The sequence below is a fragment of the Podarcis pityusensis genome (genome assembly GCF_964106645.2).
Source record: "Podarcis pityusensis genome assembly, chromosome: 3".
In the NCBI taxonomy this organism is placed as follows: domain Eukaryota; kingdom Metazoa; phylum Chordata; class Lepidosauria; order Squamata; family Lacertidae; genus Podarcis; species Podarcis pityusensis.
In genome coordinates this window covers 7,382,862-7,408,185 of record NC_138026.1, presented here as the reverse complement: position 1 = coordinate 7,408,185, position 25,324 = coordinate 7,382,862, and the positions used below count along the sequence as shown (strand labels likewise).

The 25,324-nt window shown below is 41.4% G+C and overlaps 2 protein-coding genes across 4 annotated transcripts in view; one reads left to right on the top strand and one right to left on the bottom strand.

The window, feature by feature from the left end:
- Positions 1-11,465, top strand: part of PPP3R1 (protein phosphatase 3 regulatory subunit B, alpha) — a 39,140-nt gene extending 27,675 nt beyond the window's left edge. For all 3 annotated transcript variants that reach the window (XM_080999309.1, XM_080999308.1, XM_080999307.1), the window contains 4 exons: positions 1,796-1,972; positions 5,742-5,801; positions 7,553-7,737; positions 9,334-11,465. In XM_080999309.1, the coding sequence (XP_080855435.1) occupies positions 1,796-1,972; positions 5,742-5,801; positions 7,553-7,737; positions 9,334-9,381 (470 nt within the window). In that variant the 3' untranslated portion in view covers positions 9,382-11,465. The remainder of the gene's footprint in view (positions 1-1,795; positions 1,973-5,741; positions 5,802-7,552; positions 7,738-9,333) is intronic.
- A 1,586-nt stretch (positions 11,466-13,051) lies between these two features.
- On the bottom strand, positions 13,052-22,177 carry PNO1 (partner of NOB1 homolog). The gene is made up of 7 exons (XM_080999345.1): positions 21,909-22,177; positions 18,470-18,619; positions 16,697-16,780; positions 15,122-15,182; positions 14,492-14,609; positions 13,796-13,866; positions 13,052-13,334 (listed from the first exon to the last, which is right to left on the bottom strand). The coding sequence occupies exons 1-7, from the start codon at positions 22,155-22,157 to the stop codon at positions 13,267-13,269; spliced, it is 801 nt and encodes a 266-aa protein (XP_080855471.1). The 5' UTR covers positions 22,158-22,177; the 3' UTR covers positions 13,052-13,266.
- Between the last annotated feature and the right edge of the window lie 3,147 nt (positions 22,178-25,324).

Sequence of the window (25,324 nt, the reverse complement as noted above, 5' to 3'; positions counted from 1 at the left end):
AACCTTTAAAACAAGGTTACATCTTGCCTTCTGTCATTTATAATCACAAAGTTGCACTATCTAGGTTTCAAGCATCTGCACTGGTTTCTTGTAGTCTTCTGGCCTTGATTCATGAAGTTCTACATACTGAGGGGGATCACTTTATTTTCCTGTATCCTGACACAATCATTGAAATCGAGCAGTTTAGAAGCGAAATGGTGTGCAGGAATGCATCTTTCACAGTAATTCCTACAATATTCCTATAGGCATGGCTCACCTTATTTTCACAAATGGTGGTCTGCATAAAATCACCAGTGAATTCATTATTATGTTTTGATTTGAAACAAGAATTAATACGTTCTATCTTCATCATAGTAGTTACTCCTGCACATGAATTTCGTAAATTTTGAACAGCATAAATATACAAAGAGGTGGGCGGTTTCCTAGCTCCAAATTATACTTCAACTTTAGACACCTAAAGCTGGGTGTCTTCTGAAGGCAGTATGAGGTTTTTTTTATTACAGCAGAATTGACTGACTGCATTTGACAACCCTTTTAATTATTTGCATAATACATTTAATCTTTTAAAAAATGTTATGTAACTCTTATGGGAAAATTACAGAATAAAGTTCTGCTAGAATTAGTACTCTGTCCATATTCAGACAGAGCAATCTTAACCCTTATCTAGGGAATGATTGGAACAGCTGAGCCACACCACCATCACATTCAAAATTCTGGGTTAAAAATGGGGGGATGTTTTGAGGAGTGGTGCCAAGGGACCCAGATCAGACCCTTTTTGAGGGTGAAGCATCTCCCCCATCACTAGTGAGCCTGGGCTTCATTTTACCCCCCAGAAACAAACACCAGAGGGTTAGAATTGCTCTCTCAAACTACCTTCTTCAATATGAGAATTCCTTGTTTTCTCACAGACACATTTGAATTCTGTTCAAAGGACAAGTAAAACTGTAAATACAAAGCATTTTCTGCAGCCATCTTTATTAATAAACTGCTATATGGCAGGTTTGGGTTTGTTTCCCTGTTAGATGCATGGCAAGTAAAGCTAAACTGTTTTACTCTGCCTTTCATTGTGACTGCAACTTTTCAGGTGTTGATTTCTTGTAACAGTTGTAGCTTAAACAAACTTTTAAAAATCGATTGTGTTCCACCTTTTGATGGAAATTTTTTAGCCAGACTTAGAAGTTTTTCAGTACTCATGCAGAAATGAGGTCCTGGAATGAGACCATGCCCATCCCATCAATCAAGAATACAGTTTTGATTTTCTTTTCTCCTGCAGAAAAGACATCTGTGGTGAATTCAGTTCAATGCAATCTAAGCTAGTATCTGAATAGCACCTTTTGTATTTCTACCTAATCACAAGGAATTGAAATTGATACAAGATTTAAATGATTGAATTTCTTTTTGAATGATTATTAGCTGACTCCTTTTTGAAGATCCTTGATGATGTTATATACGGTTTAACAGAGCGAGTCTATGATAAAGCAGGATGGATGTTTATATAGTTGAGCAGCCATGTGACTAGAATTAGCTAGTATTATCACTCCTTTGAACATTTGAGTCAGCATACAGTAGTTTATAGTGAGCTGTAAGGTTAAATGTGTCATGGCATGCCCTGTGAAAAAAGGTGAGCAATTTGAATTGGTAATGTTTAAAGCTAACCCTTTTGTATAGAAGTATGTAGAGTTACTATATACTTTTAAAGAAATATCACTGCATTACAGTAAGTCATTGCTTCATATAAAATAGTACAGTGAACTGTTTCTAACAAAATACTTTTTTCTCTTTCCTTCCACCCCAGTTGATGCAGATGAGATTAAACGATTGGGAAAGAGGTTTAAAAAGCTTGATTTAGATAATTCTGGTTCTCTGAGTGTGGAAGAGTTCATGTCTTTGCCTGAGTTACAACAGAATCCACTGGTACAACGAGTAATAGATATATTCGATACAGATGGGAATGGAGAGGTAGACTTCAAAGGTAAGAAGCCATTCTCTCTGGATATATTAAATTTAATATGTGAAAGCAGTGTGTTCACACTTGGACTCTGGTTAGAACATTCTGCTGAAACTTGGCTTTTTGGTTTTTTCCAGCGCAATCCTATACATGTCTGCTTTTTCAGTCCCATTTAGTTCAGTGAGACTTACTCTCAGGTAAATGTGTGTAGGATTGCAGGCATTGTTTGAATTAGTACATCCCATAGAATATGTGTGATAATTTAGTTCTTTGCTAGGGAAATGGTTCATGAAGTAAGGAGGAGGAAATGGAATAGTCACCATTTTGGGGTACTATTTTGTGAAATTTATGTTGCTGCTCAGTTGTTTGGTGAAGGACCTCTAATTTTCCAAGTGCGTAGAAAGTTGTCTTTCCTATAGCATTATAGGGAACATACCAATTTAAATAATGGTATTATGTAAGATCATTTCCCTTAAGATCTAACTTGTGACTAAGGCTGCAGTTTTATAACATACTTATGAGTAGTCCCTTGAACCCAGGGGGGTTTGCTTCTGAGTAGGCATGCATACGATTGTGAATGCTGACAACTTATGTGAGGCTGTTAACTGCCAGAACATATTTAAAAACTTATTTTGGCTTCCACTTACTTAGGCTTGTTTGAAGAAAGTCATAATCCAGCAAAAGTTCAGCAATTTTCCCCCTGTTTCAATGGGAGGTATTTTAAACATATTCTTAATTCTCCCATTAATTCAATATTACTTAAAGGAGCTTTACTTTGGCTTCATAATTTGGGGGATATATTACATGACAGAAACTTAGCTCACATATTTGGCTATAGTAATCTTCACTGGTTATTGCTTGTCACTACAGGGTTTGACACACAAAATTTAGAATGTGAACATTGAAGCTCTTATTTTAAATTCTAAAATTGGTCAATATCTGACCTTAACTAGGGTGTGAATTTCAAAAACATAAATAGCTGCTCCACCGAAATAATACATTTTTTCTGCAAACAGTGGCTGGATCTCGTGCATGTATACAGATAGTGGCTTAGGTCTGTGAGTTGATAATATGCAATTCATAATCTCATTGTAGTAATCATCATTTTATGCCCTTGTTTCCTTTGTCAAATCTTACCTCTAATTTTTCTGTTTGCAGCATAGGTCCCAAGGGGGCAGGGTCTAGGAATGAGCAGCTTTCCTTCATACTAGTACTGGCTCAAGTTATTACCCAGAGTACCTGGGTAATGTGGAAATCTGGGGCCTTAATAGGATTATCCTTTCACCCATATGCACATCTGAACAATATTATCCATACATTCCCCCCCCCCTTAAACAAGGGAAGAGAAATAATAACCTGGAGTATATTTTATTTTAAGCATTTATATTCCACTTATTTGCACTACCAAGACACTTTGGCCTCCTGAGATAGGGTTGTATCTAATAGCACCTTCAAGCAATGAACTTGATCATTCAGGAGGAATGCAACACTATCCAGAACAGAGCACACAACCATTCCCAAATGAGACAAACAGTTCAAATAAAACTATGGAAGCAATACAAAGCAAGGAGTTCAGGAAGTTTTCTCCCTTCAGTTTTAAAGGGAAAGCATGCTAGGTATGGTAAACAATAGCCTCACATTTGAAGATGGGTCTGTCTGTCCTAATACTCTACAACTAGATATTCCAGTGAGCACAACCCAGCTATACTGATTTGCTCTGCCTGAAGGTATTCTTCCACCCAATAAAGTAGCAAAGATGTGCATAACTATGGAAGCCCTTTAGTTGTTATGTTCTTATATTGCAGGACACTTACATTTGTATATTTTAAGTCACCACCTACTTTTAATTCAGCCTTGACATACTTTCAAGCTTTTGGATAAGGTTAGGATTTGCATTTAAAGTGTCTTTTGTGTGCAGCATTTTAATGAAAAGCCACAATATTACAAATTAGAAGGATGACTTCAGCACTTAAAAACTACATTATTTATGTTTAATAGTTACGAGGCCTGCTGCTCACATGCAGTTTTTCTACATATTTTTACTGAATTTGACTGGTGCCAAACTATAGTGACTATAAATATATGCTTGTCTGCCTCCCTTGTTAAAATGTAGAATATTTTTTACCTTGGAGGGAGTAGGTGGGGGACTTAGAAGTCATAGCATCGGAAATGCAGTCAACTTTGGTTGTTTTCATTCTTTATTGCCACCTCTTTTAGTTGTCATAATATCAAGCCTCTAACTGTGAGTTGGAAACCATGGGTGCTTTTAGTTGGGGGCGTTACCTCAAAAACTTCTTATTCAGATCCAATTTTTGAGTGTACAATGGGCACACAATTATCCACACACTCTCATTCTTTCAGTCATGATGTTCCTTGCTTTTACACCACCTGCCGTCCCCATGAGTGGGCAGAGCTTGATGAAACCATATGTAGACTGCTTTTCTCTCATTTCCTTCAGTCATTCCCCTGCCCTTTGCTAACTTTTTTTGTTCTGGTCATGCATGCAGATATTTCTATCCCTGTGCACAGATACCTTAAAAAGAAATCCAAGAAGTGCAAAAGAGCACAATTTTGAACATTATAAGTGTTAGCATGTTCCACAATGGGCAAAATGAAAGCAGGGGTGTGTGTGGAGGGGGCGGGGTAATGATTTCCATTTGGTTTTTCTTCATAAACTGATACTGAGGTCTTGTCCAAGACTATTAATTTACCTAACTAAGGCTTTTAGAGGGACATGGGTGGCACTGTGGTCTAAACCACTGAGCCTTGGGCTTGCCGATCAAAAAGTCGGCGGTTCGAATCCCCGTGACGGGGTGAGCTCCGGTTGCTCGGTCCCTGCTCCTGCTCACCTAGCAGTTCGAAAGCACACCAAAAAGTGCAAGTAGATTAATAGGTACCGCTCCGGCGGGAAGGTAAACGGCATTTCCGTGTGCTGCTGTGGGGTCGGTGTTCCATTGCGCCAGAAGCAGCTTAGTCATGCTGGCCACATGACCCGGGAAAAACTGTCTGTGGAGCGGAGAAACGCCGGCTCCCTTGGCTTGTAAAGCGAGATGAACGCCGCAACCCTAGAGTCGTTCGTGACTGGACTTAACTGTCAGGGGTCTCTTTATCCTTTACCTTTTTAAGGCTTTAAGAAGAGTGATTAAGAGGTCTTTCACAACACTCCACTATATTGTTTTGAAAACTAGAAATGAGATTAGTCTCTGAGGAGTAATCCCCTACATGCTTTGTAGAGCTCATGAGAGAACAGTTGCTCTGAAATTTGCCTTCTGAAGGTGGTAGTTGGTGGAAATAGTTAGGCGCATCAAAAGAGAATGGCTAGGTTATGCTAACGTGAGGAGCAAACAGAAGTAAGGGTATGGTGATAGGGGGGCACTGACCAAAACATTACCAAGCATGTGGTGAAATAGGCCACCAGCCTGAAGGGAGCTATCACACTAGCAGTGACTGTGTATATATTCTCTGCAGAATGGATAAATGGAAATCAATCCAAGAAAAACTATTGACTGGCATTTTAAATTACTTTGTGTGGACACTGCAAAAAGTCTATGGTAGCATCAATTCCACCTGGAAGCACTCTACATATCTTAAATGAAAGCTGAGATTTTGATGAGTATTGTGAAGCCCATAGGATGTTGTAGCACACAAAAACATTGACCAACCTAGGCAGACCACATTCAGGATTGACTTACTTCGAGAGAATGCTAGACATGCATTACTGAAGTCCACAGGGGGTAATTGTATGTTATGTAATATGTAAAATATTTTATAAATGTTCTTCTTGCCTTTATAGAATTTATAGAAGGAGTCTCTCAGTTCAGTGTCAAAGGTGACAAGGAACAGAAGTTGAGGTGTAAGTATCAGATATTTCCTTAGCTGGCAAATAAAGTTTGCAATTGGGCAGTTGGGGGGGGTGGAGAAGAAAATCATCATTGAGATGTCTGTTCTGTAATAAAACAGTAAGTACTTTGAAATAACTTGAATATCATTTGAAAATCCTTAATTATGTGAAGAATGGAAAATTAACATACTAAATCTTTTGTACAGTTCAAGGTGAAATACACAGGCTTTGTGTTAGGAGTTGCTTTTTTTGTAATTGAAAGTACCTTAGTGGGTGTTTTAGATTTGTAGGTGCATCACTAAAGCTTTTCTGGCCCTGTTTGTTTTTTACACAATGAAATACTGTGCCTGCAAATATTGTGTCATTTGCCAATAATAAAGCATAGAATGATTTCTCCACCCCGCAGCCACCCATATAGATATACACCCCACTAGAGAATTCAGACTTAAAGCTGTCCTAGCATAGAAGGCTTTATCAGTTTCTCCTTCCCTCTGAAAAGCTGCTTCATAGGGTTGGGGAACCCTCTGGAACAGTGTGGGAGGTGGTATTGGGGCCTTTGAAAGCACGTCAAAGTGCAAGTAGATAAATAGATACCGCTCCGGCGGGAAGGTAAACGGCGTTTCCGTGCGCTGCTCTGGTTCGCCAGAAGCGGCTTAGTCATGCTGGCCACATGACCCAGAAGCTGTACGCAGACTCCCTTGGCCAGTAAAGCAAGCTTAGCGCGGCAACCCCAGAGTCATCTGCGACTGGACTTAATGGTCAGGGGTACCTTTACCTTTAACAGGTAAAAATTGTTTTCCCAGATCCTGCCTGGGAGCAAACGGGGCAACTCTAGATCAGCAGGGGTCAGCAAACTTTTTCAGCAGGGGGCCGGTCCACTGCCCCTCAGACCTTGTGGGGGGCCAGACTATATTTTTTGGGGGGGGGGGAATGAACCAATTCCTATGCCCCACAAATAACCTAGAGATGCATTTTAAATAAAAGGACACATTCAACTCAGGTAAAAACACGCTGATTCCCGGATCTCCCGCAGGCCGGATTTAGAAGGCGATTGGGCCGGATCTGGGCCTTAGGTTGCCTACCCATGCAACCCATCCATCTCAACATGTTTAGTTAGAACTAAAACCCACTAATATAAGTGAAACATATTTCCAGCCAATTGGGTTTAGGGTTTCAACCAATGTAACCAACTCTGAAAGGGAGTACGCCAATCACTTTGTAGCCAGACAATTACGGTGACATTATACAGTGTTTAGGATTGAAATGGCGCAGCTGATCTAATAGAAGCTATTTTTTTCATATATCTCTGATACCCGATATGGCTGTAAAAAGACAAGATGTCTAGATGAAGTGTGTAACACCGATCTGCAGTAAAATGTTCCTGTCAAGTCTCTTCTTCACTCTTCCAAAGAAAATATAAATTTTAAAATATAAATTTTAAAAAATACCTGAAAGAAAGTTGATCTTCTGTCTTTGGAACTTCACTAAGTGGTGAAAGTAAGAGCCTTGGCTTCAATTAGGAAACTGAATGAATGGTATAAATAAATGCTATAAATAAATACTCATTGACTTAGCTGCTAATATAAAGAATGATTTATGAACATTCAACTGCTCAGAAGTTATTAAACAATCAGAATGAGTCTGTTGTGTTAATAGAAAACAGTGCAGAAAAGGAGAAAGGGTATCACCAGCGTGTGAGAGAAAGAAAACATTGAATGGGCCACAGAAGTCATATTTGCTACTGAGCTTTCCTTATCTTGCAGTTGCTTTCCGTATCTATGACATGGACAAAGATGGCTATATCTCCAACGGGGAGCTCTTCCAGGTTCTGAAGATGATGGTTGGGAACAATCTCAAAGATACCCAGTTGCAGCAAATTGTAGACAAAACCATAATAAATGCAGATAAAGATGGTGATGGAAGAATATCCTTTGAGGAATTCTGTGCTGTAAGTTCATTTTTAGTAAAGTATGTTCATATACACATTTTTCATTTTCAACTTTGCCCTTGCAGATGATGTCGTTATTTCCTAGAAAATAACCCATTTAACTTATTCCATTGTTTTCTTCGACATTCGTCTTAAACTCTTTACAGGATAACGTATTAATTTTGCTTTAAGCCCTTCCCATTTTAAGACTCCTTGTTGACTCAACTGTCCTCTGGCAGTTCTTTTCATTCACATCATATGGGCATTCTGGAGACTTGACATAATTAGCCTCCTGCTACTGATTGCTTCATTTATCATAGATTAAAGCTTCCCCACATTCAAATGTTTTAGGTCTTCAGATGTGAGAAAATTTAGGGTTAAGGTTAGGGAGTGGGGTTTGTTTAGTTTAGTTTAATGTGTTTAGTTTTGAGTTTAGGTTGTGTATTGCATTGTTTATATATTGTATTGTTTTTTTCTTTTTGCTTTCCTTCTTTGCCTTTTTTGTTTTTCTTTTTTCTCTTTTTGTAATCTATAAAAGTAATAAATATTATTTTTTAAAAAAAGAAAAATTAGTTGGCTACAAGAATCTGTTGCAAAACTAAGTTGTAATTTCATTCTGTGCTAATTATACCCACTTGGTAATTTAGGGGTGGGCAGGCCACTTAGACTGCCCACCTGTCAATTGCCTGATGTCATTATGACACGAGGTGAGCAATTTTTCCTCTGCAGCGTGCAAATCATACTACAAAAGGAAATACAAGCCAATCGCTGCTTGAAGTTGCTGTTCAACAGCTTGATAGGCTGTGACTCCAAGCCAGTTTCCTGTACCATGTTCCCATGGAGAACTCAGTTGTACAGCCTGTCCGGTGGGCTTGAAGTCTCAACCTGTCAGCTGATAGGCAGTGGCTTTAAAGCCCACTGGAGCCCCTCTTGCCCCACTATGCACACAGTCCGCAGCCTGTGGGGAACTCTGTAGCCTAGCTGTCCCCAGGCTTTCTCTCACTGCCGATCAGCAAGCCTCCATTATCAATGCACAACTGAGAACACACTTTTAAGGCTCCCAGTTGTATCCTGGCAACAATATCTCTACCTGCCCCACACTTGATTCTGTGCTAATTATACCCACTTGGATTAATATGTTGGCAGGTGGTCTTTTTTTTTTTAAATTGGTATCGTTGGCCAAATTGGCACCCATATAGGGCCCAGTTAGGCCCACGAGCCAGACCTTTAATGCCATAACTGTCTTGCATACTGTTTTTGACTCATTACTTAGGGTTGTGGCCAAGGAAGCCATTGCTTCGATGGAAAGATTTCTGCTCATGCACAGAACTTTGCCTCCCTTTCCTTCTGCCCACATAATCCCTGAAGGGTTGGGGGGAAACCCCAGAGCAGATTTGGGGGTGTGCACACTGGAGGCATGTGGGAGGAAGAGGGAGGTATCTTTGCGTGAACAGAAGTTGTTCCACAACTACAACCCTGAATTTATGGAAACTGACCTTTCTTGAGGTGAGAGTCTATTTCTGTGAAGAGCAGATCAGAATCAGTTGATTTTAATTACCAGCCGATACTCTACTCTCTTGTGAATTCTCATATAATATTCTTATATCAACATTTCAGGTTGTAGGAGGCCTAGATATCCACAAAAAGATGGTGGTAGATGTGTGACTCTTTAGGACACCACCCAACACTTTTGCTTTCTTCTCCATCTCTGAAGATCTGCTCAAGACGTCCAGCAACGCTCTCTGTGTATTTAAATGGAAGTATTTTTCTCTGTGAAGCCACATTTTCCAACATGAGCCTCATGAAGCCAACTAAGTGTTATTGAACTTTTATTCTCTCAATAACTCAAGTGTAGCACTTTAAAGTCTGAAGGACAGCAAGATGGAAAGAGCATATCAGTGTGGTGGAGAAAGGGAAGGGGGTTGGCTTTTTAATTTATTTTTCTCATCTTTTATAACAAGAAAATATCTATCTATATATATGTGTGTATTTATATATAGATATATATGTAGCTTTCTATATGTAGTAGTTAAGTGGGCTTTAATTTAATATACTTGATTCAGAAACAAAAATAGAGTACAAAGTGCCAAGCAGAACATTAACAGTTCAATATATGGATATACATCTTTACTTTTATGTCACACAGTTTTATATATATATAGTAGAAGAATGTAAAGTTTTAAATGGTTGTTAGGTCAACTCTTTCCTTTTTCCTGTGACTATTTCAAATATTTATATATTGACTGGCAGAGAAAGCATTGTTTCCTGTTAATTTCCCTAATTACATTTTTGTAAGACAGGAAACTGAAGTTTGTTTATATACCTGTTGATATATTACCAGGGACTGCATCTTTGCCCGATAGCTCTCAGTACAATTCTACTTATTAGGATGAGAAAATGTAATTTAATGTTAATGCCAAGAACTAGTCCTTGTGTGCAAATAGGATTTAAAAGATGCTTATGGCCATTTCATCCCTTCACTTACTAAATGGATGCAGTTGCACATAATATACCCTTAGTAAGCATCAGCTGTGATCCATTAAGTCTAGATAGAACAGTTGAAAGTATTTGCATTTGTTTCTCAGCACTTAGCTTAATTAAGAATTTAGGATTAACAAGACAATTGTATAGAGTTCCCATTGCACAGTGAGACTATAAAACCTTTCTTGCCATTAAGTTATGTCCCAACCATATAGATTCTTTTATGCATTTAATGTAGTAGTTCCAAATAAACTGGTAATATTTTATATATGTGTATATAGGATTATTACGGATATTACGGGGGAAACATTAACCAATGCCATAGGGAAGGAGGAAAGCTTCACTTTATCTAAATTTATACCTCTTGTTCTTCTCCAGCATTTGGAGAGGGGTTTTTTTCTTTCTAGATTTGTCCATATCATGACTTGTAATGGATAGTAACTTTATATGTGTGATATAAAAGTAGCGAGCCATGTTCTACAACTTTGTATCATCCCTTTCCTTTTCTGCAATGGTACTATTGGCTAGAAGAAAAACATTCATTAGACTTTTAGGATAGCGCACCCTTTCCTGTGTAGCAGTTTTTCCTATTTAAAAGGTTTTATAATTGGCAATGGAAAGGGCAGGCTGTATGGACTTAAAATCAGCTGCCTGCCTGCCTGCCATAGCTGTTCCTTCAACTGAGTGCTGCACATCATGGGCTCTGTCTGTGAAGAGAGAAATCGAGGTGCTTGGTGTCCTTGCATGACATGAAGTTTTGCATGTAGATCGATTTGAAACGTTCCTCTTGTTTACATGATTTGCATAATTTAAAACGATAATGTTGCCAAACTTTGGTAAATGTTAAAAACAGAGAATCTCCACTACATGTAACTTTCTTCCTCTGGATCAGTCCGTGGCTTAGAATCCCAGCCAGTGGTGGTATCTGTTCCAGTGTCAACTGCCATGTGCTCTGCTTCAAGGGGGAACTAGTCTTTTGTGAATTTTTTGTACATAAGTATTTGTTACAAACATTTTAGCAAATGCTTTCTATTTCTTAATTGCTTGTGCATATCCTGGCTGGCGTTATAGAAAAATAGTGCTAACATTACTTTCTTATGGGGGGGGGGGGGATGAGCCTTTTTTTTTTTTTTTTTTTTTTTTAGTTTGTGTGTGGAAAATGCGTTATGTTGAATGTTTAGATTTTCCTCTGCATGCTACATCATACACTGTTGGAACTATAGGAACCTTCATACTGTATGAATAAATAATAAAATATTTGAACTTTACCATAGAATTGTTGAAGCTTCTATAGAACAGGCAAGTAAATGGAAAACTAAAACATTTCCCCTGATTTCAGGTTTAATATGCCAGTTATGTGTTTATGCATAAACCCCAAGCAGTATTTCACCAAATAATCAGTGACAGATATTCAGCTGCCTCTGACTTACCTTCTTGGGATGCCACTGTGTTAGTCAAAATTTCCTGAACAAAACTAACTTGTAGCAAGCTGGTGGAGATATATAAATAGTCTTACTAATAAGACAGTGGGATGTAAAACCTTAATCATAGCTTCAGGTGTAATTTGGACTACAATTTAATGTACACACACACCGGCCATCAATACTGGCTTGGATGCAATGACATTCATGCATGAGTAGAAATCACTTCCTAAATGCAGAATAGGACACATTTCTCCTGAGTTACCGTATTTTTTGCTCTATAAGACTCACTTTTTCCCTCCTAAAAAGTAGGGGGAAATGTGTGTGCGTCTTATGGAGCGAATGCAGGCTGCGCAGCTATCCCGGAAGCCAGAACAGCAAGAGGGATTGCTGCTTTCACTGCGCAGCGATCCCTCTTGCTGTTCTGGCTTCTGAGATTCAGAATATTGTTTTTCTTGTTTTCCTCCTCCAAAAACTAGGTGCGTCTTGTGGTCTGGTGCGTCTTACAGAGCGAAAAATACGGTACATTATACAGTAGAGTTCCAACACTCTTGACTGGGCTTTTGAGTACGCAGGCCTAAAGACCAACTTCAGCACCCATGGAAAAGCACTGTTTGCACCCCAGGGGGAACACCAATACAGGAGTGAGGTCTGTACCCCTCAGCATGGTAACCAATCCCTGTCAGAACTACTTAAACTGTGTTCAGTATTTTACATAAAGCTTTTAGGGGAGTGGGAGTTTAACTGCTCCACCAACAAATTAGTTGAGGTGATGCAAAAATGAGTATTCACTGTCTTGTCATTTAAAGCCCAGTATCTTTAGTATTAGGGACGCGGGTGGCGCTGTGGGTTAAACCACAGAGCCTAGGACTTGCCGATCAGAAGGTCAGCGGTTTGAATCCCTGTGACAGGGTGAGCTCCCGTTGCTCAGTCCCTACTCCTGCCAACCTAGCAGTTCGAAAGGACATCAAAGAGCAAGTAGATAAGTAGGTACCGCTCCGGCAGGAAGGTAAACGGCGTTTCCGTGCGCTGCTGTGGTTCGCCAGAAGCGGCTTAGTCATGCTGGCCACATGACCTGGAAGCTGTACGCCGGCTCCCTTGGCCAATAAAGCGAGATGAGCGCCACAACCCCAGAGTCGGTCACGACTGGACCTAATGGTCAGGGGTCCCTTTACCTTTAGTATTCACAATACTTAAACTGGGGTGTGAAGAATTATTGTAGGGTAGCTTATCGGGTGCATTGTGTCCAAATACAGTAAACAGACTATGGCTAGTTTCTAATTTGAGGGGTATCGGTGGTGGAGGTGAGTTTCCATGTCGACACACATCTCACTGGTCCAACATCTACTACCGAACACCGCTAGGATACAAGTACTGTTGTGGGATCACTGCACAGAATTATCAAATTGGACATTCACCTTGAGACACTGAGGTGTTAGGCAAGTTGGCTATAGCAAAACTTTTGCTTGCCATCTTTATTACATATGCTCATCAGACAATATGTCTGCTGGAGAACAGAGTTACAGTCTTTCCTACACCCATGTTGGAGTGAAGAGTTGCCACAGACTTTTTTCTTCAGTCCCACGGTTTCTGTATACGAGTCATTGTACAGAAAATCCATTTAGATTCAAATCCAGCCTTGTCCGTCTTAAAACCTTTCTGCTGCTCTGCTGGCCACTGCTCTAATATTGCCATAAACCTTCGATGGAGGACTTCCTGTAGAAGAAAGCAAAGTATTAGTACTGCTGATAATGAAATTCAGCACTTAAAATGAAAATATAATTGATACCAACATTGATCTTACTAGACAATCCTAAGACATAAGATGAACATGCACACAAAGGTCATGCTGCTAAGGAATAGGAAAAATGATTAAAAATAGATAAAACCACGAGTACTAATATATTCAAAAGAAGCAGCTTTCAAACAAGTATTTAGAGATGCGCAGCCCTGTAGATAGTAGTACAAAAGCCGCCTCTGAACCTAATTTCCTTCTGTATGGGTACTGATGGTTATACCTACCTCTTACTATCATTCTGGATTATTAAAGTCATAAGTAATTATTTCTGCTCAGAAATGTAGTGTCTCGGCCATCAATAGAAGCAAAGCCAGTTAAAAGTCCTAGCCCAAAGCAGGGCTCTTTAAATCCAGATTTCCTTTTGTTAAAAGAGGCTTACCTAAGATGAGGTTGCAGATTGCTGTTCGTGCCATTTTAATATTCTGGAAAGACCCTAAAATATGAACTTTCCTGTAATGAAAATAAGAAGTTTTACTTTACATGTGGAATGTACAGTATTTAGGAATATTTGACTAATACTTGAAAAAAAATCCTTTTAGTGACCCCAAAGGACCAAACAGTCTCACATTGGTAGAATCAGCACCTGACTGAACTGTACCTCCATAAGGAGAGATTTCAGTCATCAGATGCTCAGCTCTTCCTAAATCCTAAGCATTAAAAGTAGCCATGGCATCGTACTGTCCTCATCTACTTCATTTCAGATCCACTTTGCTGCACTGCATGATAACCACACCATCTACCGTAGCGCACCGAGGGGGGCGGCAGCGGCGGCTGGAGAATCCATCTTAATTGGGGCTAATCCATTCTTTACTTAGTGCTGTATAATACAGCTGTTTCATGAGGAATAATTGCCACAAGAAAACATACACAGCTATTTGAAATTGTTGAGAAAATATACCTAGAGGTTTCGTCAGCTGCCTAGTAAATGACGTCGCCAGATAGCATCTTGCTGCCTATTCAGGGTCCCCTACAATCACTTTTAAAAAGTCTTGTCCAGATAGAACGTTGCACGGAAAGTACACCAATTCATTTTCATACCACAAGAAAATGTTACAGGCTACTGGATTATACTTACGAGTCTGCAAGAACTATTCGTGTTCTGGTCACATTTTCAATAGTGAATTTTGTTTTTCCACCTTTCCCAGCAATTCTTCCTATTGCTCTAGAAAGATGATCTCCTTTTAACGGCTTGACTAAAGAGAAAAGGTCAATGTTACTTCATCGTACAATTTTTTCCAACCTAGTCCTAAATAAGTTTGTTCTGGGCTCAATGAATCATATGGGTGAATGTGATGTTGCACAACTAATGCTCAGTAGCTGTGAACCGAGTTAATCTCTTGAATAAGAGATCACTGAGAACCACATGAGAATGAAATACTTTTAAATGTTTATTCCAAAATGAATAATCAAATTGAAGCAAGCTATTTGAAATTAGTAACACTTAGAACTGTTAACTGTTAAAACTAAGGCTGCAAGCTTTAATAGGGAGATCAGACAACTAAAGTTAATGACACACAGGCTCTGCAATCATTTTATGTGTTGTTATAAGAGTGAAGGAAAATGATATTTAAAACAGCCTTTCATGTAAATAGTGAGCACTAGCGTTGGTTACTTAAGTGTAAGTGCTTACACATTCCTCAGTAACTGAAAAACGCATCTATACTGAGGTTTTGAAAACACAAGACCTTAAAAATGGAAGACTCACCATCTGTTACTTCAAAGGATTCCAGAAAAAGGTCATCTAATCTGATGAGAGCAAGTGCATCCTGGAAGAGAGTTGTGGAATTTGAAATTTTGTATAAGAAACAAAAAAATACTTCTCAAAAATCTGTAATCTTACAGGGCAGGCACAGGACCTAATTAGGGACAGTATGAAAATTAGAACAAAAATAGAACTGACTGGCAGCGGCTTCTGAATTTTCCTTTGCAGCATGCCTAAAATGGGTCACCTGACGTGGGTGACATCCAGTGATTGACAGTCCTGTGAAAATGGCTCACGGAGGGTTGAAGAACCCAGGATATAAAGAGCGAGGCAATGTCACAACAGCAGGTGTGATGGGGACTTCTTCCTTTGCTCCCCCAATCTGTCCTATGGGGTTCCTCTGTAGCCTTCTTAGACTTTACTGACTGGTGGGGTCTGCGTTGCTCCCGGATGGGTGGAAGGAAGTCAAATGACACTGAGGTTGATTCAGAGAAAGAGTTTATTCTGCTCTCCGGATAGCAGAAGGCACTTGCATGGTCAGCCCCCAGCAAGTCCAAAGAAATGAGAAATTTCATGCAGTATATATATCCTCCAGGCACCCTCTCCCCCCTTCCCCAGGAATCCAAGCATGTCAGCTTATACACGTAAGTTGACATCCATGACCATAAACAGTTGTTCCTGTTCCGGCACTCTTGACCATAAAAGGTTGTTCCTGTTCCTATACTCTTATCTTGGGGCAGGAGGTCACCAACTCCTGGCGCCATTCCCTGGTCTCTTGTCAGACTTGACAAGGTCTGTGCGTCTTTGTGGTCAGGATGTAAGATAAGACCCAGACGTGCCCTCCCTGCTCTACTCGGAACTGGCAAGGCCACTCATTGCTGTCACGGACTGATAAGGGAGAGGGCTTTGAGCACTTGTTTATACAGCTGGGTTTTCTGTTTATATATTGACTCAAGAGCTCAAGTTAATGCATTTTAGAAATGCTCCCTTGGAGAAGGAAAAATGTGGAGTTTGGGTCCCGTTTCAGACTGACTGCACAGAAACCCATTCCTTCACCTCAACCCTTAAACAGATTTTTTTGGGGGGTTGCTGGGCATGGAGAATGCAGGAGGAAGAAGGGATGTCTCACTACCAAAAGCCCAGTGCATGGAGGACACCACAGTTGGCTATCATTTGTAGCTTTTAAAAATACAAGTTCCACAAGAGGAGGATTAAGGTATATTAGCAAATATTAAGGAAAGCTTTCCAAAGTCAATATTCATCTGGTACTTTTGCTCCTATTTTTAAACCATCACCTTTGTTTTAAAAACCTGGAAACATCCACTCTGGCAAAACATATTCCCCTTTTGACTACAAAGCACCCCAAAGAAAACAGCTTTAATAAACTCTAAAACAGAAATCATACATGAAAGTCAAGCATGCAAATCTCAGTGCAGGGATGCCTGGAACACAGCACAGCAATACAAAGTCAATTTCTTCATTTGGATAACAGATTGTTAAATCTCCATTGTTCAAAAGACAAAAGAAATCCTTTACCCTATACATGCCAGAGAATCTGTTTAAAAACAAGTAACTCACCTCAACTTGAAATCCAAGTAGAAAAGCTTTCACAAAATCAACTGCTTTTGTCAAAGCACCTACGTCTTTTGTTTCTTTACAAGTCTAGAAGAGAAAATAAGTTGTTAAGGTTTGGGCAATGGAGCGCTGGGAGATTTAGTATACAAGCTGCTCTTCTCTGTGCTTCCATTAACACAAAGGCGACCCTGTTCTTCCTCCTACAGAAGCATATGCTGACAACTCCCAATGGTCAACTTCACTTTAATTTTACCCATTCCTAAATCTGTATTATATTTACCCTTACAAAAACACTCTGCAACAGTACATAATGATTTTGTAAAGTCATTCTGCATTGAAAGTTTTATTCCGCATTGCAAGTTAACTCTCCATGATGAATGGCTCAGATCTAAGTTGTTGTATCTTTGTGTTACTAAGAAATAAGTGAGGTTCTCCCGAGATTAATGGAACTTCCACAGCACTGATTTATCCACTAACCTCAATGACTCTGCCCCAATGGCTTTGTTATTTAATTCAGCTAGTTAAACAGGAGAATCCATCCTGTCTGGTTCCGGCTTTATCTGAGATCCGCCGCAACTGCTCCAATGCCAGCCACCAAATGGCACTGCTGAGACTATAGTGCTTAAATCCAGCCCACTACTACCTGCTGAACTTTTTCACTAGGAACTAGGGCCTGACCCTGTCTCCCACCCTGCTTTCGTGTCACGTCTTTTTAGCCTGTAACTGCTGTGTGAGCCCTTTTCAGCTAAAGGGGGGGGGGGGGGAGAGACATGCTTTCATTAAATAGCAAATACTAGGTCCTCCTACTTTACAAAGCACCAGATGACATGACATGGGAAGAGGCTGCTTGATTGCAGGCTGTTCTCCTCATCCCAGGGCCAAAGACCTCATACATTAACTAGCACCTCCCTCTCTGCTACCATCAATTCTGCTCAACACATTCTGGGCAGCAAAGGGCATAGAATCATAGAATCATAGAGTTGGAAGAGACCACAAGGGCCATCGAGTCCAACCCCCTGCCAAGCAGGAAACACCATCAGAGCACTCCTGACATATGGTTGTCAAGCCTCTGCTTAAAGACCTCCAAAGAAGGAGACTCCACCACACTCCTTGGCAGCAAATTCCACGGTCGAACAGCTCTTACTGTCAGGAAGTTCTTCCTAATGTTTAGGTGGAATCTTCTTTCTTGTAGTTTGGATCCATTGCTCCGTGTCCGCTTCTCTGGAGCGGCAGAAAACAACCTTTCTCCCTCCTCTATGTGACATCCTTTTATATATTTGAACAAGGCTATCATATCACCCCTTAACCTCCTCTTCTCCAGGCTAAACATGCCCAGCTCCCTTAGCCGTTCCTCATAAGGCATCGTTTCCATGCCTTTGACCATTTTGGTTGCCCTCCTCTGGACACGTTCCAGTTTGTCAGTGTCCTTCTTGAACTGTGGTGCCCAGAACTGGACACAGTACTCCAGGTGAGATCTGACCAGAGCAGAATACAGTGGCACTATTACTTCCCTTGACCCATGCTGGATTTGGGACAGCCAATTGTCTGCTTGTGACTAAATTTGCCCCTTAACTCATAGTTTAATTAGAATGGACATGGGATTAGTTCAGCAGTCAGGTTTTCAAGTCTTTCCTATCTATCAATTATTCCTCCTGGCATGAGGAGACGCAGGTGAAAGTAGAGGGGTAGGCACAAATGAGCATTGTGCCCCTGTACACGCTTTGGTCACGATGGCTTACCATTATACGTTCTAGGAAAACACATCCTACAGCTCACCTTTATCTCTACATTCCTTGTTTTTAAATTAAACCTAATTTGAAGCTGTAAGTGTTCTACAATAGGCGTAAAAATTTTCATCCAGTTTTCTTTCAGAGGTGTGTATCTGTTTGGTGGTACAGAAATTTTCCTCACTTCACCTTTTCCACCCTATAATAAAAGACCAAACAAGAAAGAAAGAAAGAAATGTTGGTTTTAAGAATTTTTATTATATCAACTGTACACTTCCCTGAGAAAGCTTTTTTTTAATGCAGTATATAAATTCCTATGTGTACAAATAAGTAAGATCCCTTTGCACCAGAATCTAAATTGCATGACAAGTAAAATTACTCTAAGTATTCAATTCAATGATTATCTTAATGTTTTGCTTTCACTAACCTTAGGAAAACTGTGGCTAGTAAGCCCAGTTGACTTATTTTTGCTAGAAACTTTTACTTTAAGTCTGAGAGGTTGTTGTTGTTCAGAATTGGTAACCAAGTTTATACTGACCTAACAAGCAGTACAGAAACATATAAGGAAAATCATCCCATAACAGTATATTCTAGTGAAGACAGAACTTATTCAGAATGATCAAACAGAGTTGAGAAACTAGGCTGTATAGCAAAAGTTTAGAGTAAACATAGTACATGCTACCACTTCCCCTACCTCTAACCAAGATTCAGGTTTGGGGAATATTCACATACTGAATGTTGAATCCTTCCAAAATGACAATTTTCAACCATAATTTGTCTCCCTGCAACACCCATGAATTCAGAAATGGGGAGGCAGAATAACAGCAAAAACCTAGCCAAGAATTTAAGTCTTGATCATAACCCATTGAGTGACCTGCACTGGCCAAAGCAGGATTTGCATCAGAATGCAGAACCAAACCAGTGTCAGAAACTAAGAAATATAACTTAATCACCAGGTTACAGTTGCCACAACATACTGTTTAGTCGCCATCCCCCCCCCACAATAAGGTTATTGTTTTTATTATTAATTTCATTTCTATTCTGCTTTATATTTTAAAGAGAAAAAAATCAAAGTGGTTTACAACACATTAAAACATCAAATAAAACAATCAAGAATAAAATAAGGACAAGATGTCCAAAGATCAGCCAGCTGGCAGCAGTGTCTCTTGATGCCGGGGCATGTGGGGGCATGTCTGAAGCAGAAAACACACCAGCCAGATGGAGATGTCCATTGCCAAAACTGGCGACAAGACATCTTCACTTGTTGGTAGCAAATGGACCCACACCAGTTGCAAAACGCAACTGGAGCCTGTGGAATTTCGAGCACTGAACCAAATCAAGGTCTAATCACAGTACCCCATGTCAAGTAATTCACTGTGATACAAGTGCCCGTTACATCTCAAAACACAGACTCATAGAATTATAGAGTTGGGAGGTACCCAGGGGGCCATCTATTTTAATTATTGAATTAATTATTATTTATATACTGTCCTTTACCTGCATGTTGCAGGGCAGTGCACAGAATAAAATCAAAATATAAAACCACAAAATACATAATCAAAATAAAAGCAGCAACAACCCAATACGCTCCCCATCAACCAAAGGCCTGGTTAAAAAGGAATGTTTTTGCCTGGTGCCTAAAGATGCGTAATGAAGGTGCCAGGCGAACGTCCCTGGAGAGAGCATTCCACAGATGGGGACCCTGTTCTTGTGTTGCCACCCTCCAGACCTGTATGACTCCTGGCACAAGGTGCGGTGGGAAAAACCGACTGTACTTCACTTGAAAATGATAGCTGCACCCAGGAATTGCAATACCCAAAGATTTCCCATAACATGATGTAAGATCTTCTTGTATGATCATTGCGCAGAAAGTGTAGTGCAGTGACTAATGTTTCCAACTCTTCAAAAGATCCCATCAATGGTGTCACTGAAAATTTTTACACATCACTTGGGAAGACAGGCAAACTAATGCCAGTGTACTGGAAGAAGCAAAGATCACCTGTGTCGAAGCAATGATTCTTCAACATCAACTTTGTTGGACTGGTCATGCCTGATTGTCGTCCTCCAAAACAACTACTCTAACTTAAAAATGAACTGAAAGGGTGCTGGTGGTCAACAAAAAGGTTTAAAGACTCTCTCAAGGCAAATCTAAAAAAAAAGATGTAGTATAAACATCAACAATTGGGAAACACTGGCTTGTGAGCGCTCCAATTGGAGAACAGCCTTTACCAAAGGTGTCATGGGCTTTGAAGACACTCAAACTCAGGATGAAAGGGAGAAAGGTGCTAAGAGGAAGGCAAATTTGGCACACCCTCACCGTGATCAACGTCCGCCTGGAAAACTATGTCCCTGCCGACAAAGGTCCGTATAGTTAAAGCTATGGTTTTAGCAGTAGTGATGTATGGAATTGAGAGCTGGACCATAAAGATGGCTGATCGCCGAAGAATTGATGCTTTTGAATTATGGTGCTGGAGGAGACTCTTGAGAGTCCCATGGACTGCAAGAAGATCAAACCTCTCCATTCTTAAGGAAATCAGCCCTGAGGGCTCACTGGAAGGACAGATCGTGAAGCTGAGGCTCCAATATTTTGGCAACCTCATGAGAAGAGAAGACTCCCTGGAAAAGACCCTGATGGTGGGAAAGATGGAGGGCACAAGGAGAAGGGGACGACAGAGGACGAGATGGTTGGACAGTGTTCTCGAAGCTACCAACATGAGTTTGACCAAACTGTGGGAGGCAGTGGAAGACAGGAGTGCCTGGCGTGCTCTGGTCCAGGGGGTCACGAAGAGTCGGACACGACTAAACAACAACACTGTGGAAGGACATGTGGGTCCAGAATCGGCCTCCACAGTCACTTACAGACTCCCTGTTAAGACCATGTTCATGGAAGACAATCTTACTCAGCTACAAGCGATTGCCAAAGAAGTAGAATATGTGACTGGCGCAGGCATTGTGAGGAAACAAGCATGGCTGGTTTGTCTAACACATAGCCCCTCCTCTCCCCAACCAGATATGCCCTAGTCCCTCCCCCAAAATTATCCAGAGTCTTGGGGAAAACCTCAGAACAAATTTAAGGCGAGAGGAGCAGAAGGAGGGGAGAGCACCCCATTTTATTTGGGCTAGGGAGATGCCATCTGGCTACGTCATTTACTCGGCAACTGCCGAAACCTCTAGGTGCATTTTCTCAACAAATATAGAAAAGGACTAGGGCGAGCAGGGATCGAATCCCCCTCTCAGCCATGAAGCTCACTGGGTGACGTAGGGCCGATCACTACCTCTGAGCCTGGCCTACCTCACAGGGTGGTTGTGGGGATTTACATGAGGGGGAAAACCACGCGAAGCACCTTGGAAGGAGCACAGCTCTAGGAGCGTAGCAAGTCAATACGTCACACAAATAAAACCGAAGCCGGGGGCGGGACGGGGCCCCTGAGCCGCCCACGCAGGGCCTGGAGGGCCCGACTCGCCCCACGAGCCTCTCCCCGACTCACCCCGAGAGCCTCCCCGCGGAGAGGGGGGAAATCCGGCCGCTTGAGGGGCGGAGGGCCCTCGGCCGTCTCCATGGCGCCTTCCTGGCGCTCGCACGCGCGCCGCTTCCGCTTGCGGACCCGCGTGAAGCCTTCGCCGGCAGCCTGCGCCTCCATGGCCGCCACCCCGCTCTCGCCGGCAGAGCCCTCCATGCCGAGTCCGAGGGACACGCCGAAAGGAAGGGGCGGGGCCGGCGGTCTGTGAAACGTCATCACGCCCGCGACGCCACTTCCGCCGCTCTAGCGTCCCCCTTTCGCGCTCTCTATCGTCTTGCGGCCTCCTCTTCCTCCCCCCCCCCCCATTGAACAGTAGTAGCAATAATTAACAACAACAATAGTAGAATCATGCATGTCAAAGAGACCATGAGGGTCATCTGGTCTAACCCCCTGCAATGCAGGAATCCGAAGTAGGGCTCAAAAACCCTGAGAGTCTCTTGCGCTACCAACTGGGCTTATTAACCAGGCACAGGCAAACTCGGCCCTCTAAATGTTTTGGGACTACAACTCCCATCATCCCTGACCACTGGTCCTGTTAGCTAGGGATGATGGGAGCTGTAGTCCTAAACATCTGGAGGGACGAGTTTGCCTATGCCTGTTATTAATTAACAACAACAACAACAAGAAGCAGTACAGTACATCCAATTTCTACGCCGATCTAAAAGGGGGCATATGTACTGAATGAAGGGACGCAGGTGGCGCTGTGGGTTAAACCACAGAGCCTAGGACTTGCCGATCAGAAGGTCGGCGGTTCAAATCCCTGCGGTGGGGTGAGCTCCTATTGCTCAGCCCCTGCTCCTGCCAACCTAGGAGTTCGAAAGCATGTCAAAGTGCAAGTAGATAAATAGGTACCGCTCCGGCAGGAAGGTAAATGGCGTTTCCATGCGCTGCTCTGGTTCACCAGAAGCGGCTTAGTCATGCTGGCCACATGACCCGGAAGCTGTACACAGGCTCCCTTGGCCAGTAAAGCGAGATGAGCGCCGCAACCCCAGAGTCGGCCACGACTGGACCTAATGGTCAGGGGTCCCTTTACCTTTACCTATACTGAATGAGGTAACTATTAGGTGGATTTGTAGCTGGTTGACTGACTGAACCCAAAGAATGGTCAGTAATGGTGTGTCATAATCCTGTGGGGGGGGGGGGGAGTGACAAGCTCATCCAATTTGAAGATGACACTAAACTGGGAGAGGTAGCTAATGCTGCAGAAAACAGAATCTGGATTAAAAATGAATTTTACAGATTAGAGAGCTGGGCTCAAACTAACAAAATTAATTGCAAGAATTGTAAAGTTCTGCACTTAGGCTGGAAGATCCAGAGGCACAAATATCAATCAATCAGTCAATCAATCAATCAATCAATCAATCAATCTTTATTACGATCCAGAGACCCGACAAAACAAATACAGTGGTTAAGAACTTAATTCGTTCTGGAGGTCTGTTCTTAACCTGAAACTGTTCTTAACCTGAAGCACCACTTTAGCTAATGGGGCCTCCTGCCGCCGCTGCGCCACCGCTGCACGATTTTTGTTCTCATCCTGAAGCAAAGTTCTTAACCCAAGGTACTATTTCTGGGTTAGCAGAGTCTGTAACCTGAAGTGTATGTAACCCGAGGTACCACTGTATAAGATAGGGACACCTGGCTTAATGGTGGCACATGTGAAAAGTATATGGGGTTTTAGCAGACCACAAGTTCAACAGGAGTCAACAGTGTGATGCAGCAGCAAAAAAAAGCTAATGCTATTCTAGGCTGCATCAACAGAAGCATAGTGTCCAGGTTAAGGGACATAATAGTACCACACTATTCTGTCTTGGTCAGACCCCACCTGGAATATTGTGTCCAGTTCTGAGCACCACTGTTTAAGAAGGATGTTGACAAGCTGGAACATGTGCGCAGGAGGGCAACCAAGGTGATCAAGGGTCTGGAAACCAAGCTTTATGAGGAGCGCTTGAAGGAGCTGGGTATGTTTAACCTGGAAAAGAGGAAACTGAGAGGAGATAGGATAGCCATCTTCAAATATCTCTAGAGCTGTCACATGGAGGCTATGGACTCTAACCAATGGCTTCAAAGGAGATTCCAACTTCACATCAGAAAGAACATTCAGACAGCAAGAGCCGTTTGACAGTGCAATGGAACTGCCTCAGAAGATGGTGGATTCTCAAAAAGGGTCAGGTTCACTGTGTTAAAGGAAAATATAATGAAAATGATGTACAGATGGTATTTGACTCTTGTAAAATTAGCAAAGATATATCATAACTGCGATAATCTATGTTGAAATGTAACGAAAAGGAAGGAACATTTTATCATATGTGGTGGACCTGCCCCAAGGTGAAAGTCTTCTGGGAAAAGATATATAAAGAATTGAAAAAAATGTTGAAATATATATTTATAAAGAAACTAGAGGCCTTTCTTCTTGGAATAACAGGTTTGGAATTGCCCAAGAAAGATGTAAAATTATTTTTGTATGCCACAACTGCGGCTCGTATTTTGTTAACTAAAAAGTGGAAAACCCAAGAATTACCAACGATAGAATGGCAGATGAAGATGGATTTCTCAGCGCTAGCCGACCTAACCGGAAGAGTCCGCGACCAGAAGGAGGAGGAGTATCAGGAAGATTGGATCAAATTTAATGATTACTTAGTTAAACATGTTAAGTTAAACTAACTGAAAACAGCTTGCAGATACTTAATTGGCTTAGGATTTTTATTCAAGTTAAGTGATGAATTAATAGGTTTAATTTCATAATGTGAAGATGTAAGGATGTTAATGTTTAAGTTAAATATTTTAAGAACTATGATTTGGAAAACCGTTAAAAGGACAATGAAATTCAACCAAGGGGAAGCGAGGAAGTCACTTAATAATGTTAATAAGTGTAATTTTTAATAAGGTTATGATTTATGTTTGCTTGTTTTATGTGTTTGTTTGTTTATAATGTTGTGAAAATTAATAAAAAAAAATTGGGGAAAAATTGTGCATTCTCTTTCTTGGGAGGTTTTTAAAGCAGGGGTTCGAGGGCCACCTGTCAAGGATGCTTTGGTTGAGATTCATGCATTGATGACTCTACAAATGTATGATTCTAACGCATGCAGCTTTCCCTTTAACTTTCTATGATGCTGTGATTCTGTCGCGCGTGCTTTGCCCTTCCTACGATTCCCTTCCCACTCAGAAAACACGCCTTCCACGAATTGAGCTTGAAAGCACCTGGCAACACACACAAACCCCACCCAGCCCCACCTGGGGGCAGCTGCGGCCCTTCAGCGCCCAGTCCCCTACGAGGAGAGGCCGCGCTGCCCCGGGGGCCGACGGGAGTTGGAGTCCCCCTGCCTCTGACGGAACCCTTATTGGCCAATGAGGAGCGGCGGGGAGGCGCCCGCTGCGTGCTTCCT

Excerpts from the sequence above, each read along its gene's own strand:
- PNO1 (XM_080999345.1), bottom strand. The coding sequence starts at position 22,157 with ATGACGTTTCACAGACCGCCGGCCCCGCCCCTTCCTTTCGGCGTGTCC. Across the intron at positions 18,620-21,908 it reads TCCGCGGGGAGGCTCTCGGG|GGTGGAAAAGGTGAAGTGAG; the intron begins GTGAGTCGGGGA and ends CTTTTATTATAG. Across the intron at positions 13,867-14,491 it reads CGAATAGTTCTTGCAGACTC|GAAAGTTCATATTTTAGGGT; the intron begins GTAAGTATAATC and ends TTTTCATTACAG.